Genomic DNA, 18134 nt, shown 5'->3' with positions numbered 1-18134 from the left:
AAAAATGTTAGTTTAGTATCCATGATGTTCCAGATCCTCTGATCCAAACTCATAGGATTCTATTTGAGGTGCAAGATTCTAATGAGAGTTTACATCATTTAGATAGAAACACCCATTAAATCAGGCTTCCCAGGTGGCTCATTGGTAAAGAATCTGCCTTCAGTGCAGAAGACGTGGATCCGATCCTTGGATCAGGAAGATCCCCTGGAATCAGAAAAGGCACCCGACTCCAGTATTCCTGCCTGGAGAATCCCATGCACAGAGGAGCCTGGCGAGCTACAGTCCTTGGGGTCGCAAAAGAGTCAGACACGACTGACTGTGCACACACATCCATTAAATCATTTCTCTGCCCCTTGTGTGACGTTGGTTAAGTCACTTGACTTCTTTCAGCCGCAGTGCCCTCATCTATAGATGGGAACAGTGGTGACTTCTCCCTCAGGGGGACTTCAGGGCTGTTGTTAAGATCAAATGGGGCTGTGAATGTAAACGTTCTTGTAAACTGTACAGCCGGTAGGTTTATTTATTCAGAAATTAAGTCACTGATGAATTCATTGATCGATCACCATTTGTTGAGTAACTGCTTTGTTCTGGAACCTGTTTGGTTCCTTGGGATTCTGGGTGAGGAAGATATGGTTTCTGCTTTCAAGAAGCTTAGAATGCAGAAAAGACATTGACACCAAAATATGGGCAGTGACACCAAGCATAGTGGGGTTCAAAGAGTGCCGTGGGGGTGTGAGGAAGGATACTCCATCCCTGTTTGATGCTGGAAAGAGTTACCAGAAAAATGCTTTTAGAAAAAGTTTCCTTCCTGAACCAAAGCTTGACTAGAAGGTGTTATTTTCCAGATTACTGTAAAGAGGTCTATGCTCTAATATTTCATCAAAATGGTATTTTTGGCTGGTGGTGGGAGGCTGCGGTGCACGTTTTGGAAAGAGTGAGTAGGAAGTAAGGCTGCGTTGTGTGTAGCTGATCCTTCATCTTTCAGCCCCTTCGGTTGTGGTCACTTCATCTTGGTGGCCTGATGAATTGTCACGGTGACAGGAAACACTCTGGGGATGTTTAACAGTAGAGGGAAAATTGAAAGCCTTCCCTGAAGACACTCTTATCTCAGGGCTTATTTAGAGATCTTATATGGAAGGAGTTATAAGATATGACTCTAAAAAACCTCATAATTGTGGGCTAATATTGCTGAAGCCAGACAGCAACCAACCCTACACATTCTTATTACAGTTACCTAAAAGATTTTTCTCAGAAGAGAGGAAGAAGCAGATTGTTCAAAACATTTAAATGCCTTTTTTTTTTTTTTTTTTTGCTGAGACTTCCCTTGCTTCCAAATTTTTGGCTTTTACTAACCAAACTGCTTTACACCAACTTCATTTATGCCACTTTGGTTTGCCTACTTGTGCAGAAAGCTAAACCAGGATTTTCTTTGTTCTAAACTTTAAAATATAAAAGTAGTCCTGCTAGTCTTGACCTACCACCATTGCCTTATTCCACCTCCTTGTCTGCTTCCCTGCAAAAAAGCAGTGTGACTACCTCTCTCCTATCAGCTCCCTCTTCTGAACTAAATGCATTAAAATGATCAATCATTTTATTGTTACTGATTGTTGAGTGCTGATTTGGGTTTCTCAAATGAGAAGAAGAGTGGTAAAAATGTCAAAATAAAGGCAAAAAAGGAAGAACTTCAATTTCTTGTCTTGGATGAGATAAGAGTCCCCAGTAGAGCTGAGGATGCATCCAGCTTAACAGGGGTGGACAGGGCTGTGGAAATTCACCTTGTTCTGCATTCAACCCCCTTGACTCATACATTGAGATTCTCTTTGCCTCAGAGGGTCAGAGGTGGAAAGTCATCTCAAAAACCTGTAGTACAGTGACCCCTAACTTATGTCACCTCCCCTCTCCTCCTTTCACCAGTGAGAAAACAGATGCAAAAGCTGTCCATGCTGCATCTTAAGTTGAAGACAAATCAGGGTGAACCTGGAATTTCAATCTTAGTCCCAAGTTTCTACTTACTGTAGAAACCTCAGAGGGCCCCATTCTGACTGTGTGTGCGCGTGCTCAGTTGCCCCAGTCATGTATGATTCTTTGTGACCCTGTGGACCCTAGCCTGCCAGGCTCCTCTGTCCGTAGGATTCTCCAGGCAAGGATACTGGAGTGGGTTGCCATTCCCTTCTCCAGGAAATCTTCCTGACCCAGGAACTGAACCTGGGATTCCTGCATTGCACCTGGGAAGTCCCGTTCTGACTCTAGTATGTACCAAAGACTTCAGAAGGGGCACAGTTGTTTCCTAAACATCCTCTTGCGGAGGACTTTGAGGAGTGGCCTGCTTGTGGAGTGCCTGAGACCCAGGTGAGATTAGACTATAGGCCCCTCTGCATTCGGCCAGAAAAATCCTGTTGCAGGAGTCAGTTTTTCTGCTTTGGGTCAGTGAACTTAATAATTTCCTTGAAGTGTTCCATTGTCATATTCCCATTTCCCTACTTAGGGATGCGTACTATCTCTTATTTTTAGTCTGTTCCTCGAAGTTCGGAAACTTCTCTTTTGCTGTGATTCACTCACATATTTTATTTTGACTTATGGGATTCTCTGCCCCACACAGGGTCATTTCCTTGATGACTCTTTGCCAACCTTTGGGCCTGGCACCTGCACACACGCCCTCTTCTCCATTCATGTCAGGAATGGAAGCCTTAATGGTGGGGAACAGCCAGATCCAGCCTCAGTACAGGGCTGGGGTCTTCTACTGACTACAGTGGACAGTCGGCTTCACTTGAGGTGAATGTAGCTCTTTTCTACAAAGACTTGACTCCTGCTCTCTGCCAGGCTGTGCTCATTTGTTTGCTTGAACTAGCTCTGTTTATTTTGGTTGAACTAGTTCTGTGTATTTTGGTTGAACTAGTTTCTGTTTATCTGTTTTTGATTCCACATAAAATTTCTACCAATAGGGCATTGTCTTAGAGCCAAATTCGTGTTTTGGGTTGACTTATTCTAGGTCATAGTTCGATTTGAGGCACTTTGAAGGGAGGAGCAGTGTTCTCTGCTAGCAAGCAGAAATATGTATCTTCTTCACAGTGGACTGCACAGTATCATTGGCCTAGTAACTCTCTGGTGGATGTCAGGGATGAATTGATTACAGCTTTCCTGTTCAATCAGCAAGAAAGGGACACAGCTCTCGGAGCCGATGGGCACTCAGATGATCTCCAGTTCCAGAAGGGCATTGGAAGATAAAAGTCAAAAGCCTGTTTGAAACGTCAATGAGTTTATGCTATTGAGTTCCGAGTAACTCTTTTAAAATTTCCTTCCTAACCTAGTACATTGTGTTAAGACTTGAAGCTTGCACAGTTTTTGATCTTCCCATTCACCCCGATGGCATCCTCTCTCCCCTTTCATGGTGAGAACCTACAGGGCTGCTCCCTTTGACACCATGCCATGAACATCAGCCAAGCCAGTTTTGGGGAAAACAGGCTAAATTGCTAGAAAGGAAGGGAGTAATGCTCTAACAGGGAAAAATAGTCCCATCTCCTGGGCTGGAATCCAAGCTTCCAGTTTAGGGGGAGTTAATCCACTTTGAAGTAAGTCTACTGCATAGATAATGCATATCTTCTCGTAAATGTCACATGCCTCTTGTGGGATGGAGACTTATTTAGGACATGGAGATTTCTTCCTTGTTTTTATTCTTAAAGCTGAAAACATAGGATGTGGGTCTTCACTCTGTCTCCTCTATTCTGTAATTTGCTTTTGCTCATCACACTGCCTGAAACAGTTCTCCAAGCAATGGTGAAAAATCCACCAAAATCTTTCTTTAAAAAAACTATATTAGTTTTCAATCTGACAGCCTTGATTTCTGTTCATATTCTCTTTCCTCATTGGAAAATTTCCTCCAATGCTGAAGGCTGTGGAAAACAGCCTCAATGCAAACAAACCCAGACTTTATATCCCGACCACCTTTCCTGTCCTCTGGATGATGATGCTTGAAAAGGAGTTCTTTTAGGCAGGTAGAACATGGAACAGCGGGTACACTCACCTCACAGTTTGGTTCAGCGATAAGACTAGGGAAACAGAGTCTTCATGTGGGATTGGTTAAACTGGGTTATAAAACTAGGTCATTTTATCTTTGGAAACCTTGAATGGAAAGGCAGAAAGAGGCAGGTGTGTGTGTGTGTGTGTGTGTGTGTGTGTGTGTGTGTGTACACCCATATGCACGTGTGCATGCTCTCATTTTAGCCTTGTTTACAACGAGAGGTCCTCACAGGCCTGTGCCTTCTTTACAAGCTCCAGGCCTTTGCTCTTTAACTCCAGGCTTAGGTGTCATCACCCATAGTGACACAGCCTGATATCTTTCTTCACTTCCATCCCTCTTTTGGAAAAACATTGTCAGATTAATCAAGATGTCAGATTGCTGAGTCAAGCAGGAGGAGCTGACCATCTATGAATTAGTGAAGGTCCTGGCTATGACCAGTCATCTTAATAGTGGACAGATCTAGCATGACTCAGGCACCCTCACTAGTCTCTTATTTTCTAAAATTATGAAAATTTTAAATGATATCACATTGGCTGCTGGGAGAAATCACAGAATTGTACAACTTCACAGCTCACTGAGAAGTAACTAGGTCTAATCTTTTGCCTCTTAGTAAGTGATTATAAACTAATAAAGGTAAACAGAAGAAATATATGTGAACCATAAAGTAAGCCTCATTTTATAGTGGCCACATTAAAAAGCAAAAAAGGCATAGGTAAGATTAATTCTGTTTTCTAAAAAAATTTAAAGGACAGAGCTAGCTTTAAAAAAAATTAATTGAATTTGGCTGCACCGGGTTTTAATTGTGGCATGCAGGGTCTTTGGTTGTGGCATGCAAACTTTAGTTGTGGTGTGTGGGATCTAGTTCCTTGACCAGGGATCAAACCTGGACCCCCTGCATTGAGGGTGCAGAGTCCTAGCCACTGGACCACCAGACAGAAAGACAGAAAGTTGTGCTCAATCATAGCTGACTCTCTGTGACCCTATGAACCATAGCCTGCCAGGCTCCTCTGTCCATGGGATCTTTTCAGGAAAAAATACTGGAATGGGTTGTGATTTCCTTCTCCAGGGGATCTTCCTGACCCGGGGATCAAACCTGGGTCTCCTGTATTGCAGGCAGTATCCTACATTGCAGATGGATTCTTTACCAACTGAGCCATCAGGGAAGCCCCTAAAAGTAATTTTAGTATTATATTTTATTTGCTCAAATATATCAAAAATATTACTATTTCAACACATACTTGATATAAAAATGATCAATGAGAGAATTCACTTTTTACAGAAAGGCAATCTTCAAAGTCTGCTATTTATTTTATTTTAGACTGACAGCACATCTCAATTAGTGCTTATCCCATTTCTAATGTTGAATCACCATTTGCTTATTGGACAGCACAGATCTAAACCATCCAAGACAGATTTTACCTATTATTACCTTAAATATTTTTACGGGGAGGCAGTCCAGATTTTTTCCATTTCTGAATTTGTAAGGATATTTATATTTGATACATATTTATAATTTTCTTACTGTTTTAGAACTCTTCTCTTTAGCCGGTAAATGGCTTCATTTTGTGTGGATTGTTTGCTTCTGGTGTCAGTGTATCCTGTTGGTGTCATTCATTCACAACTTGCGTCTTTTTACCGGTAGCTAATTACTACTAAGAGTTCAGGTGGAACTCGAGGGCAAGGAATCATATCTATATTTACCTAGGTGGGTCTCTACTCTTAGGTAACTGAATCTATCCATAGATAGGTTGATCTGTATAAATCTATGTATATCTGTGGATACATTGTTTTAACACTCACTCAGTTCAGTTCAGTTCAGTTGCTCAGTCATGTCCAACTCTTTGTGACCCCATGAATCGCAGCACGCCAGGCCTCCCTGCTCATCACCATCTCCCAGAGTTCACTCAAACTCATGTCCATCGAGCTGGTGATGCCATCCAGCCATCTCATCCTCTGTCGTCCCCTTCTCCTCCTGCCTCCAATCCCTCCCAGCATCAGAGTCTTTTCCAATGAGTCACCTCTTCGCAAGAGGTGGCCAAAGTGTTGGAGTTTCAGCTTTAGCATCATTCTTTCCAAAGAACACCCAGGACTGATCTCCTTTAAAATGGAGTGGTTGGATCTCCTTGCAGTTCAAGGGACTCTCAAGAGTCTTCTCCAACACCACAGTTCAAAAGCATCAATTCTTTGGTCCTCAGCTTTCTTCACAGTCCAACTCTCGCATTCATACATGACTGTTGGAAAAACCATAGCCTTGACTAGACGGACCTTTGTTGGCAAAGTAATGTCTCTGCTTTTCAATATGCTATCTAGATTGGTCATAACTTTTCTTCCAAAGAGTAAGCGTCTTTTAATTTCATGGCTGCAGTCACCATCCGCAGTGCTTTTGGAGCCCCCCAAAATAAATTCTGATACTGTTTCCACTGTTTCCTCATCTATTTCCCATGAAGTGATGGGACCAGATGCCATGATCTTCGTTTTCTGAATGTTGAGCTTTAAGCCAGCTTTTTCATGACTGTTACAGAAGAAATGCTATCTTCATTTAGAAATAGAGCTATTGTTTCTGTCTGGCACAGATGGGTACTCTGAGTTGTATAGTGTTTGAGATGGAATTTCAAGATGCATGTGTAGAGAAGAGAAAGAGGTCCCTGGGTGTGGAGAATGGGGTAAATAAAAAACATGACACAGAAAAGGAAAATATGACTATACTGAGATGCATAGCCTCATACATTCTATGAAACTGTGTATGAAGGTGAATAAGGAAGACAGCCTGGTAGCATTAATGGAAGGCCTAGTATGTGGGATTAAGTTTGGAGTTTGTTTTATAAATAATAGAGAATTTTTTTAGCATCCTGAGCAAGAGAGAGTCATAATCACAGCTGTGTTTTTAGGAAGTTAATTTTATAGCAGTGTAAAATATCAGAGAGATGTGGATGGACCTAGAAACTGTCATACAAGTGAAGTAAATCAGAAAGAGAAAAACAAATACTGTATATTAATGCATTTATGCGGAATCTAGAAAAACGGTACTGATGAACCTATTAGCAGCGCAGGAATGGAGACACAGACGTACAAATGTATGAGTGCCGAGGGTGGGGGGAAGGAGGGTGTGGGATGAATTGGGAGATTGGAATTGACATATATACACTGCTGTGTATAAAATAGATAACTAAAGAATCCACCTGCCAATGCAGGAGACGCGGGTTCCGTCCCTGGGTTGGAAGATTCCCTGGAGAAGGAAATGACAACCCACTCCAGTATTATTGCCTGAGAAATCCCATGGACAGAGGAGCCTGCTGGGTTACAGTCCATGGGGTTGCAAAAGAGTCAGACATGACTTAGCAACTAAACAATAACAACAACGAGAACCTACTCTGTAGCACAGAGAACTCTGCTCAACGCTCGGTGGTGACCTGCTTGGGAAGGAAATACACCCAAGAGCAAACCAGGACTGTTCCAGGTTCGGTTGGGGGTGGACTCTGTTCCACACAGTTATTCAGTGACCCAGACTGACAGTTACTCTTACAACTTCATCAGAAGACTTTTAAATCATCCCAAAGACCAACTGCCCAGGTACCCAGTATGAGAACAGAGTATTGAGGAATGCCCATGAGAGGCTTAGTGGACCAAGTCTGAAAACAGTATACATCACTCTTGTTCATGGTTAGAACTGGGTCATGTGGCCACACTTGTTACAGGTGAGACTGGGTAGCAAACTCCAACTGTGTGTTCAGGAAGAAGAGGAGAATGAATTTGGTGAATGGCTAGCAGTCTTGACTACAAAGGCCCAGGAGAGAAATTTGGATGATACCAATATCTATGGATTGGGAAGACAGGAAAGGAAAACTGGAGACCAACCACAATGATAATAGTAAGAATTACATTGAACTTGTATTAACTTCTCATTGTGGGGAAGGCATTGAATGTTATTCATTTTCACATTTAAACATCTTTGTGACTTTGTGAGAGAAGTAAAATCATTATTGCAACTTCAGTGGGGAGTGAACTGAGGTCTAGCAAAGTTAGAGAGACCGGAGGTCATAGAGCTTGGTAGCAAGTCTACCTGACTCCAAAGCTTATGTTTACTGATACTGAAGTGGATTAAGATTTACCAGAAATGTAAGAAAAAAACAATATTTTATTTGTCTACTCTATTTATGGGTGAATGCCACCCAGCTGGATACCTTTATACAGAATTCAGGAGTTCCCAAGGTCACCCTCACCTGCAGCTTCTGGAATTCAAAAGACCACACTTACGTTCAGTCATTCATTAGAAGGACTCAGAATTTAGTGAAGGCTGTTTTACTCACATTTATGACCTTTTACAGTGAAAGGAAAGTGAAAGTGTTAGTCACTTAGTCATGTCCTACTCTTTGCAACCCCATGGACTGTAGTTTGCCAGGCTCCTCTGTCCATGGAATTCTCCAGGCAGGAATGCTAGAGTGAGTAGCCATTCTCTTCTCCAGGGGATCATCACAACCCAGGGATCAAACCCAGGTTTCCCACATTGCAGGCAGATTCTTTACCATATGAGTCGCCAAGGAATCCCAATACAGTGAAAGGACACAGGTTCAAATCAGCCTAGAGAAGAGGTGCATGGTGCAGAGTCCAGGAGATTCCTGTACAAGGAGCTTCCAACTGTTCTCTCCCAAGCAATTTGGGACAGAGCTAACTTCTCCCAGCAGCCATGGTGGGAATGTACGTATGGTGTATTGCCACCAAGGAAGCACATCTGAACCTTGGTGACCAGGGTTTAATTGGGGCTTAGTCATATGGACATGGTTGACCACCTGCATGGTTGACCTTAGCCACTTGACCCTCTGGAGGTTGAGTTGATATATACCCCACCACAAGTCAGTGCTATTTTAGTATATCTAGTATAACCCAGGGTCCCCAGGTAAACAAAGATGCCGTTATCAGGCAAGACATCCCAGGCACTTAAATTACCATTCTATAGTTGAGGGCCAAGGCCAAACCTCTCTTTGGGTAAGGTTACTTCTTTCTGATGCATTGGACAAGACAGATGTACAAGAAAAGGATGAGACAGGGAAAATATAGTCTAAGAAAGGTATGTTTCATGTTTTCCTTGCATGACTGGCTTTTTCTTGCATGCTTCTGTTTCTGTCATGATTTTGAAAGATTGTCAAGTCTCTCAGGCATCCATGTTTATTTCTCATGGTGTATGACTCTGAGCTAATGGACAGGTAAAAAAGTAATTATCCTTTCTACTTCTTGGAACCTTATATAACAAAAATGTGATTCATTCATTGATTCTTGGTCTCATCTTTTCAGTTCCCTAAATGTTTTCATTGTCTACTGTTTGCAAGGTGCCAAGTGCTGGACATTTAATGTCCATATGAAGGTTAGAATCTAGCATAAGAAGGAAACATAAATCAAATAGTCATGCCAATGAATGAATAATTGCCATCTGGGATAAATGATGGGAGATAAACATAGTTTTATGAGAGCAGCTAACAAAATGACTTCAATTTGAGGGTGAGTGTTGGCTTGAGAAAGTAACGCTCGATTTGGTGACCAAAGGGTAAATAGAAATTAACCACATAAGTCAGAATGGACAGGAATAAATAACTTGGATACAGTAGACAATATACAGTGAAACAATTTTTAGTTAAGAAAGCACCAAATTCAGTGGACCTGGGATGAAAGGCTGTTTAGTCTCCTTGGGAAATACGAGGAGACCAGTGTGACTGCATGTCAGCGACCGAGAGGGAAAGAGAGAGAAGATGAGGTAACTGGATAGGGAAAGGAAGAGATGAGCGGGGCGGGGACACCAGGCAGGGGGCTGTTGGGAATGTTCCAAGCCAGGGGGGTGGAGGATCAGGTGGTAACAGTAAAGGTGGTGAGCATTAATTGGGTCTCATATACATTTTGAAGCTAAAGTCAGTACCATTATTTCCCAAACCCAATTCCGTCCGGCTTTCTTCCTTCTCGTTCACTGTCACTACTTTTGTCAAGATCATCAGTGACTTAACATGTTCACATGGAGAAACCCAATGGCCAGTTCTCAGCCTTCAGCTTTTGACGCAGACCTTCTAGGGGCACTTTCTTCCTGGAAACGTTACTCTCTCTTTTTTTGCTTTCCTTGTACTTCAGTGGCCACTCCATCCCAGTCTCCTTTGCTGGATCTTTCCTATGTTCTCAAACTCTTAAATGTTGGAACGTTCCACGGTTCAGAAATCAGAGCTTTCCATCCACATTCCATCCGTAGGGTTTTCCATTCTTGGCTTTAGATCAGTTAACGGTTGCCTCCCAAATTATTCATACAGTACAAACCTCTTCTTTGAACTTCAGACTTATAAAAAACAGCCTTCTCAACATCTTCACTTGAAGGTCTGAAAAGCATCTCAGAATTCCACATCCTCAAAACTGAACTCTTATTGCAGTGATCATTTCATAATGTATTAAAATATCAAACACTATATTATACACCTTAAACCAACATATTGAATGTTAATTATAACACAATTGAAAGTAGAATAACAGAAGAACCTGAACTCTCCCTCCCTACATCTGCTTTTACTCTAGTCCTCTCCCTTTATGCTTACTAAATGGTGTTCCCATTCTTACAACTGCAAGTATTTGCTAAAAACTTCAGACTAGTGAAAGCAGACTCTCTGGGGGTGGGATGATAGTCAGGTATTCGTCAAAGCTCATCAGGTCATTTTAATGAGCAATCAGATTTGAGAACCAGCATGTTTGACCCAGCGCCTTTTTCTTTCCTTCTTCTCTTACAAGTGTCGGGCTTTCTAATCAGGTTCCCCACTTAGGAGTGAAGCTAGTTCATCTTAGCAGTAGCAGTCCTTGCTGTGCATGGATAGTGATCAGCAAGCCCCTGAGTGCTTGCGGGAGTCAGGGCGGTCTTTAGTGCAGGAACATACCAACTGGCCTAGCGTGAATGAAGCCTCCCAGCCCGGTGAGTTACTGATGTCTCTTACATCTCTGACTCCCAGGTCTTGCCTGCTCCTACCCAGCTTCCTTGACCTACCAGGACTTAATTGCTGGCCTGCCTAGATTGGTATTATCAAGGATTTTTGACCTTTCCCCCACTGCAACATTTTATACTTCACTTTTTAAGAGTTGGTGGGATTTCTGCTGTAGTAAGTATTCCTAGTATTTGCTGCTATAATTATTTGTTTAGTTTCCACGTTCATTGGTAGGTTTCACTATACCCTAACTCTGTGCCTGGGCTTCCCAGGTGGTGCGAGTGGTAAAGAAGCCGCCTGCCAATGCAGGAGACATAAGAGATGCGGGTTCAATCCTTGGGTTGGGAAGATGCCCTGGAGAAGGAAATGGCAAACCCACTCCAGTATTCTTGCCTGGAGAATCCTAGAGGAGCCTGGTGGGCTGCAGTCCATGGGATTGCAAAGACTCAGATATGACTGATGTGACTTGGCATACAACCCAGTGCCTGGCACCAGGGGTATGGAAAAATGCTTGCTAAATGAATTGAAGAATAAAACAATGGAAAGAAATTCTACAGATGATTATAAGTTACAGCTGGATACTAAATTCCCAGCGTTGTAGAATATTTGTTTGTTGAGCTTGATTTATTTAGGATAACTGGCAGAGCATTTCCTTTTAATTAATTTTTTATATTGTTTTCATCCATCACTGAGAACTTTTAGGGTTTCAAGTGAAGTGAAGTGAAAGTTGCCCAATCATGTCTGATTCTTTGTGACACCATGGACTATACAGCCCATGGAATTCTCCAGGCCACAATATTGGATTGGGGAGCCTTTCCCTTCTCCAAGGGATCTTCCCAACCCAGGGATTGAACCCAGGTCTCCTGTATTGTGGACGGATTCTTTACCAGCAGAGACACAAGGGAAGCCCATAGGGTTCCAAACCTCCAGCTATTCTCTGCTACTGGAAGTATGAAAATATTTTTAGAAGCAAGGAAATCATTCAACTTGGAGGACTTAGAATTGGGTGAAGGCCCTATTGAACTGGTAATAGGTTTAAATTGGTAGAAATTTGTTATGCTTTATCTATACAGTGACTTAAAACTAACTTTTAAGAAGCTTCTGGTTTAGAAGCATAATTTACCCATTAATAATATAAATGTGTTTTCAAGAAGTCTTTAAAATACTTTAATAATACTACCCTCCATAGCTAACTTGTTAAGAATCAACTTTTAATAGAATTTTTTTTTCAGTTGTTGTGGACTCTGCAGTGGGCCTGGATGAATAAGGCTTTAGGTTGAATAACTTGAGGGTTTTTCCCCCTTATTTACTATATATTTCAAAGATGACCACCGGCATGGTTAAAGCATCTTTGGCGCTAACATCTTCATTATCGCTCAAAATTTTTTCAAACACATTTTCCATTTCTAGAATGTCAGTAGGACCAACTCCAGCAGTATTGTCAGGAGTGAAATAAAAAGTCTTTAGACTGCTGGGATTCACTAGTGTTCTTCCAAAAATCTAAATTTGAGATCCATTCTCCCCACCACACCCCGCTGCCCCCACTTATGCCTGAAAGGAAAATTGAAGTCAGGTTTGTCTTTTCTCTCCAGGAAAATGCCGTGAACGGGGAGCACCTGTGGCTAGAGACCAACGTCTCGGGAGACCTGTGCTACCTGGGGGAGGAGAGCTGCCAAGTCAGATTTGCAGTGAGTGTGCGCCCCGCTCCCCTGTGGTCTGGCCTTTGTGAGGAAGCCTTGTGGGTAATTGAATCTGGAGGCAGCTGGGGTCACCTCGCCTGAATTTCCAAGGAGAGGTTTGAAAGAGCCCGTCCCTGTGAGACAGCCGACAGGGTTTATCAAATTAGCATGGCATTTAAGGGCTCATTTGAATGGCTTTAGGTGTTTTTCTTGACTCTGCAGGTGGATCCATGGAGTAAGGTGCTCCTTTGTGATGATGCCCGGGGTGGGTATTTGTTCGAGTCTGGGGGTGGGGTGTCTTGTGGGGAGAGGCCTGTGTGTGGAGGAAGGGTCTCTGTGGGAGGGGGCTCTCCTTTGTAGGGGAGCATGTGTGGTGGAGGGCACTACTCTTGGGCAAAGCTGGAGATGAGTGCAGACCTTGGTCTGGTGGTGGGTGCAGGCTCACAAATAATTAAGACTAGGCTCCAGATTATGACATTCTAGGAACTATTAATATATATGTGAATGACAGTCAATTACATTAAGAGTATATGTGGCTTTTAAGTGTTTGAATGTTAAATCCTCTTTATGTTCTGTGAAAAGAGCATGGTTGCCAGGCAGTAAGTTGGGAGAAACTAAAATTTTAGTATTGAGAAAGTGAACTTAAAATTTTTTGTGGTTTCAAATAATGGTTCCAAAAAGAAAGTAATAGGAAACTTAGAGTAGTAAAAAGGAAAGAAAGAAAAGATGTATTATTTCTTATTTGGAGGAAATTGGCATCATAATTGACCTAATAATATTTTTTTTTCTTTTTGATTATGCTTGTTTATTATGTGAAAGAAAGATTGGGGCAAAATGTAGAACCTAGAAATTGCGAATGACTGTGTTTCTGTGAATAATGAAGAAGGAAGAAATTGAGTTTCTGCCAAAGTTTCTGGAAGAATATAGACCTCAGGGACTTTTATTAGGCTGCCTGGAATCACAAAGCTGGGGAACAAAGATCTTTAAAATTACATTAGCTGTTTTGATACCTAGTTTATAGGTTTTGTTTGAAAAACTTTATGAGAGTTTGGAGGACCAAGGTTTGTTTGAGTGAGGATGGAACAGTTAATTATCAGTTAAAGACCCAGCTGTACAGGCTATCAATCCAAAGTCAGGAAACCTGGATTTGAGTCTCAGTGTTACCACTGGCTGTGTGATGCTGAGAATGCCTGACCTTTGGGTGTTGGTCATCTTCAAAGTAGAAAAATGGAGAAGGATTAAATTAATTTTGTTTCCAACTCAGATCTGTACTTTGTTGTTTGCATTTTTTTATGTAGTTGTAAATTCAGTTGATTTAAACATCATTTCAACTTTATGCATATGCATTTTCAATTAAAGTATAATTGTGTGGAACTCGATTAAATTAACCAAAACCAAGAGAAGCTCAGCTGTTTGGACTAAACTGCTATAAATGATGAATTAGCATTTGGATCTTAGTTAATTGCGTAAATACTGGTCTTGATAATGGAAAATGGAAAAAATGAAAGCAATTCTTCCTGCATGTGTACTTTTGAACTGTTATCTACTCATGTTGCTGCCAACTAATAGACTGTAATTTTATGGGGTTCTGCCTTATTTCTAGATTACTCTTTGATCTTTTTCTGATGGTCTTTTAGGGTCAGCCATACGTTACCTCTCTTGACAAAAATATGAACAGGTACCTACATCCTCCTTAACCTTTGTTTCAGTAAATAGCACTAATTGATTATAACTTGGTCACTATTACCTCTAGGCCAGGAAAGTAATAAAAAAAGGAAATTTTAGGGAGATGTAAGTAAATAATGGAGTTATGAGACTTTCTAATGTTCTTTTGAACCTTCCTTATGCTTGCATCCCAAATACTTGGCTCTCTTAGCTCACTTTACAAAGTGTCTGGAAGATAAAGATCTCTCCTCCCAAAAACATTAATTAAATGAAGGCATAAGTTGGTGAGGAAGCTGAAGATCTGTGTTTCCTCATTTCATGTTCTGAAGGCTCAGTTTCTTTACCTGTAAAGTAAGGGAAATGTTTTGAGGATTAGGTGAGATAATGCATTGAATCAGCTTAGTTGCCAGACAGACGTAATGAATTAAAAGAGAGAAAAAAAAAAAAAAAACCTACAAAGGAGAAGAGCAGATAATTTACAAAGGAACAACTAATCATAAAGGCACCCAAATTAAAACAACTATGAAGAGTCAGCATCATGTGTCTGTTAACAGAGTTACAGAATGATACTACCTCGCTGGCTCGTTTGGAACAAAACTGGTTTTCTCACTATCAAAATTGTCCATATGTATTCATAATAAAAGCGTTGGAGCTTGCTCTCTCTAGCTTGCTCTCTCCACCTCATTTTGGCATCACGTTTTAGGAAGGACATTGACAAAGAGAAGACCCGGGACAGTGTAGGAAACTTTGTAGTAGAAGGAAGGAGAGGAAACTCTCCTATAGAAGAGATGGGGAAGTTGGGAGGGGCTATTATAAACAAAAAGTCCATTGAAGGAATCTGACAGTTTGAAGTATAGTGATTTTTCATTGGCTAAGCTGTTGCCAGGTAAAGAGAAAAAAAAAATCTTTCTTCCTATTTATGGTGATAGTAAAGCAGTGTCACTCCTGCCAGAGATGCAAAGTACATCTCTTTCTGTTGGGATCTGAGAGGGGGCTTTCCAGGTGTCTTTTCCAATAGATGAAATCTCCCTGTTGCAAGGTTTGATGCTTAAGGTCTTCATTTCCATGACTATGTTTTCCCTTTGGTGACCATGAGTTTGTTTTTGAAGTCTGTGAGTCCGTTTTTGTTTTGTAAATAAGTTCACTTGTATCATTTTCTCTAGATTACACATACAAGTGATATTGTATGATACTTGTCTTTCTCTGTCTGGCTTCCTTCACTTAGTGTAATAATCTCTAAGTTCATCCATGTTGCTGCAAATGGCATTATTTCATTCTTTTTTATGGCTAAGTAATATTCCATTGTAGGGGCATCCCAGGTGGTTCAGTGGTAAAGAATCCACCTGCTAAGCAGACCTGGGTTAAATCCCTGGGTTGAGGAGATCTCCTGGAGAAGGAAATGGCAACCCACTCCAGTATTTTTGCCAGGGAAATACCATGGACAGAGGAGCCTAACGGGCTACAGTCCATGAGGTTGCAAAGAGTCAGACACGACTTAGCAACTAAACAGCGACAACAAATATTCCATTGTATATAAGCACCACATCTTCTTTATCTATTCCTCTGTCAATGGACATTTGCACTGATTTCATGTCTTGGCTATTGTGAATAGTGCTGCAGTGAACATTGAGAAGAAAAGGGAAGTGTTTTGCTCTCCACTGTTAGAAAGGTAGAACTAAGTTCTAGATATAGAATCCACTGACTCTAAGAGTGGATCTTACACTTTGGTATAATAAACATCACCTGGGAAACCTGTTAACAATGTAGATTACTTTTTAAAATCCTTATTCCAAATGCTGATTCAGTATGTCTGGAGTTAGACTTGAGAACCTGCAATTTTCAATAAGGACCTCAAATAATTATGGTACAGATGGGCCACAAACTTAATTTTGACAAATACTGTATTATAAGGAATACCATCGCCATGGAAAAGGAATGCAAAAAAGCAAAATGGCTGTCTGGGGAGGCCTTACAAATAGCTGTGAAAAGGAGAGAGGTGAAAAACAAAGGAGAAAAGGAAAGATATAAGCATCTGAATGCAGAGTTCCAAAGAATAGCAAGAAGACATAAGAAAGCCTTCTTCAGCAATCAATGCAAAGAAATAGAGGAAAAGAACAGAATGGGAAAGACTAGACATCTCTTCAAGAAAATTAGAGATACCAAGGGAACAGTTCATGAAAAGATGGGCTCGATAAAGGACAGAAATGGTATGGACCTAACAGAAGCAGAAGATATTAAGAAGAGGTGGCAAGAATACACAGAAGGACTGTACAAAAAGATCTTCATGACCCAGATAGTCACGATGGTGTGATCACTCACCTAGAGCTAGACATCCTGGAATGTGAAGTCAAGTGGGCCTTAGAAAGCATCACTACGAACAAAGCTAGTGGAGGTGATGGAATTCCAGTTGAGCTCTTTCAAATCCTGAAAGATGATGCTGTGAAAGTGCTGCACTCAATATGCCAGCAAATTTGGAAAACTCAGCAGTGGCCACAGGACTGGAAAAGGTCAGTTTTCATTCCAATGCCAAAGAATGCTCAAACTACTGCACAATTGCATTCATTTCGCATGCTAGTAAAGTAATGCTCAAAATTCTCCAAGCCAGGCTTCAGCAATACATGAACCGTGAACTTCCTGATGTTCAAGCTGGTTTTAGAAAAGGCAAAGGAACCAGAGATCAAATTGCCAACATCTGCTGGATCATGGAACAAGCAAGAGAGTTCCAGAAAAACATCTATTTCTGCTTTATTGACTATGCCAAAGCCTTTGACTGTGTGGATCACAATAAACTGTGGAAAATTCTGAGAGAGATGGAAATACCAGACCACCTAACCTGCCTCCTGAGAAACCTGTATGCAGATCAGGAAGCAACAGTTAGAACTGGACATGGCACAACAGGCTGGTTCCAAATAGGAAAAGGAGTACATCAAGGCTGTATATTGTCACCCTGCTTATTTAACTTCTATGCAGAGTACATCATGAGAAACGCTGGACTGGAAGAAACACAAGCTGGAATCAAGATTGCCAGGAGAAATATCAATAACCTCAGATATGCAGATGACAACACCTTAAGGCAGAAAGTGAAGAGGAACTGAAAAGCCTCTTGATGAAAATGAAAGAGGAGAGTGAAAAAGTTGGCTTTAAAGCTCAACATTCAGAAAATGAAGATCATGGCATCTGGTCCCATCACTTCATGGGAAATAGATGGGGAAACAGTGGAAACAGTGTCAGACTTTATTTTGGGGGGCTCCAAAATCACTGCAGATGGTGACTGCAGCCATGCAATTAAAAGACACTTACTCCATGGAAGAAAAGTTATGACCAACCTAGATAGCATATTCAAAAGCAGAGACATTACTTTGCCGACTAAGGTCCGTCTAGTCAAGGGTGTGGTTTTTCCTGTGGTCATATATGGATGTGAGAGTTGGACTGTGAAGAAAGCTGAGTGCCGAAGAATTGATGCTTTTGAACTGTGGTGTTGGAGAAGACTCTTGAGAGTCCCACGGACTGCAAGGAGATGCAACCAGTTCATTCTGAAGGAGGTCAGCCCTGGGATTTCTTTGGAAGGACTGATGCTAAAGCTGAAACTCCAGTACTTTGGCCACCTCACGAGAAGAGTTGACTCATTGGAAAAGACTCTGATGCTGGGAGGGATTGGGGCCAGGAGGAGAAGGGGACGACCGAGGATGAGATGGCTGGATGGCATCACTGACTCGATGGACGTGAGTCTGAGTGAACTCTGGGAGTTGGTGATTGACAGGGAGGCCTGGTGTGCTGCGATTCATGGGGTCGCAAAGAGTTGGACATGACTGAGTAACTGAACTGAAGGAA

The 18134-nt window shown here is 41.5% G+C and overlaps 1 protein-coding gene across 7 annotated transcripts in view; it reads left to right on the top strand.

Moving 5' to 3' along the window:
* Positions 1 to 18134, top strand: part of DGKI (diacylglycerol kinase iota) — a 513862-nt gene that overhangs the window by 184085 nt on the left and 311643 nt on the right. For all 7 annotated transcript variants that reach the window (XR_009600539.1, XM_060415131.1, XM_027968850.3 and 4 more), the window contains exon 3: positions 12552 to 12647. Coding sequence is in view for 6 of the 7 variants with exons in the window: in XM_060415131.1 (XP_060271114.1) it covers positions 12552 to 12647 (96 nt within the window). In the remaining variant the exon portion in view is untranslated. The remainder of the gene's footprint in view (positions 1 to 12551; positions 12648 to 18134) is intronic.

The sequence above is a fragment of the Ovis aries genome, chromosome 4, assembly GCF_016772045.2.
Source record: "Ovis aries strain OAR_USU_Benz2616 breed Rambouillet chromosome 4, ARS-UI_Ramb_v3.0, whole genome shotgun sequence".
Taxonomy (NCBI): domain Eukaryota; kingdom Metazoa; phylum Chordata; class Mammalia; order Artiodactyla; family Bovidae; genus Ovis; species Ovis aries.
This window is presented reverse-complemented; position numbering and strand designations above follow the sequence as displayed.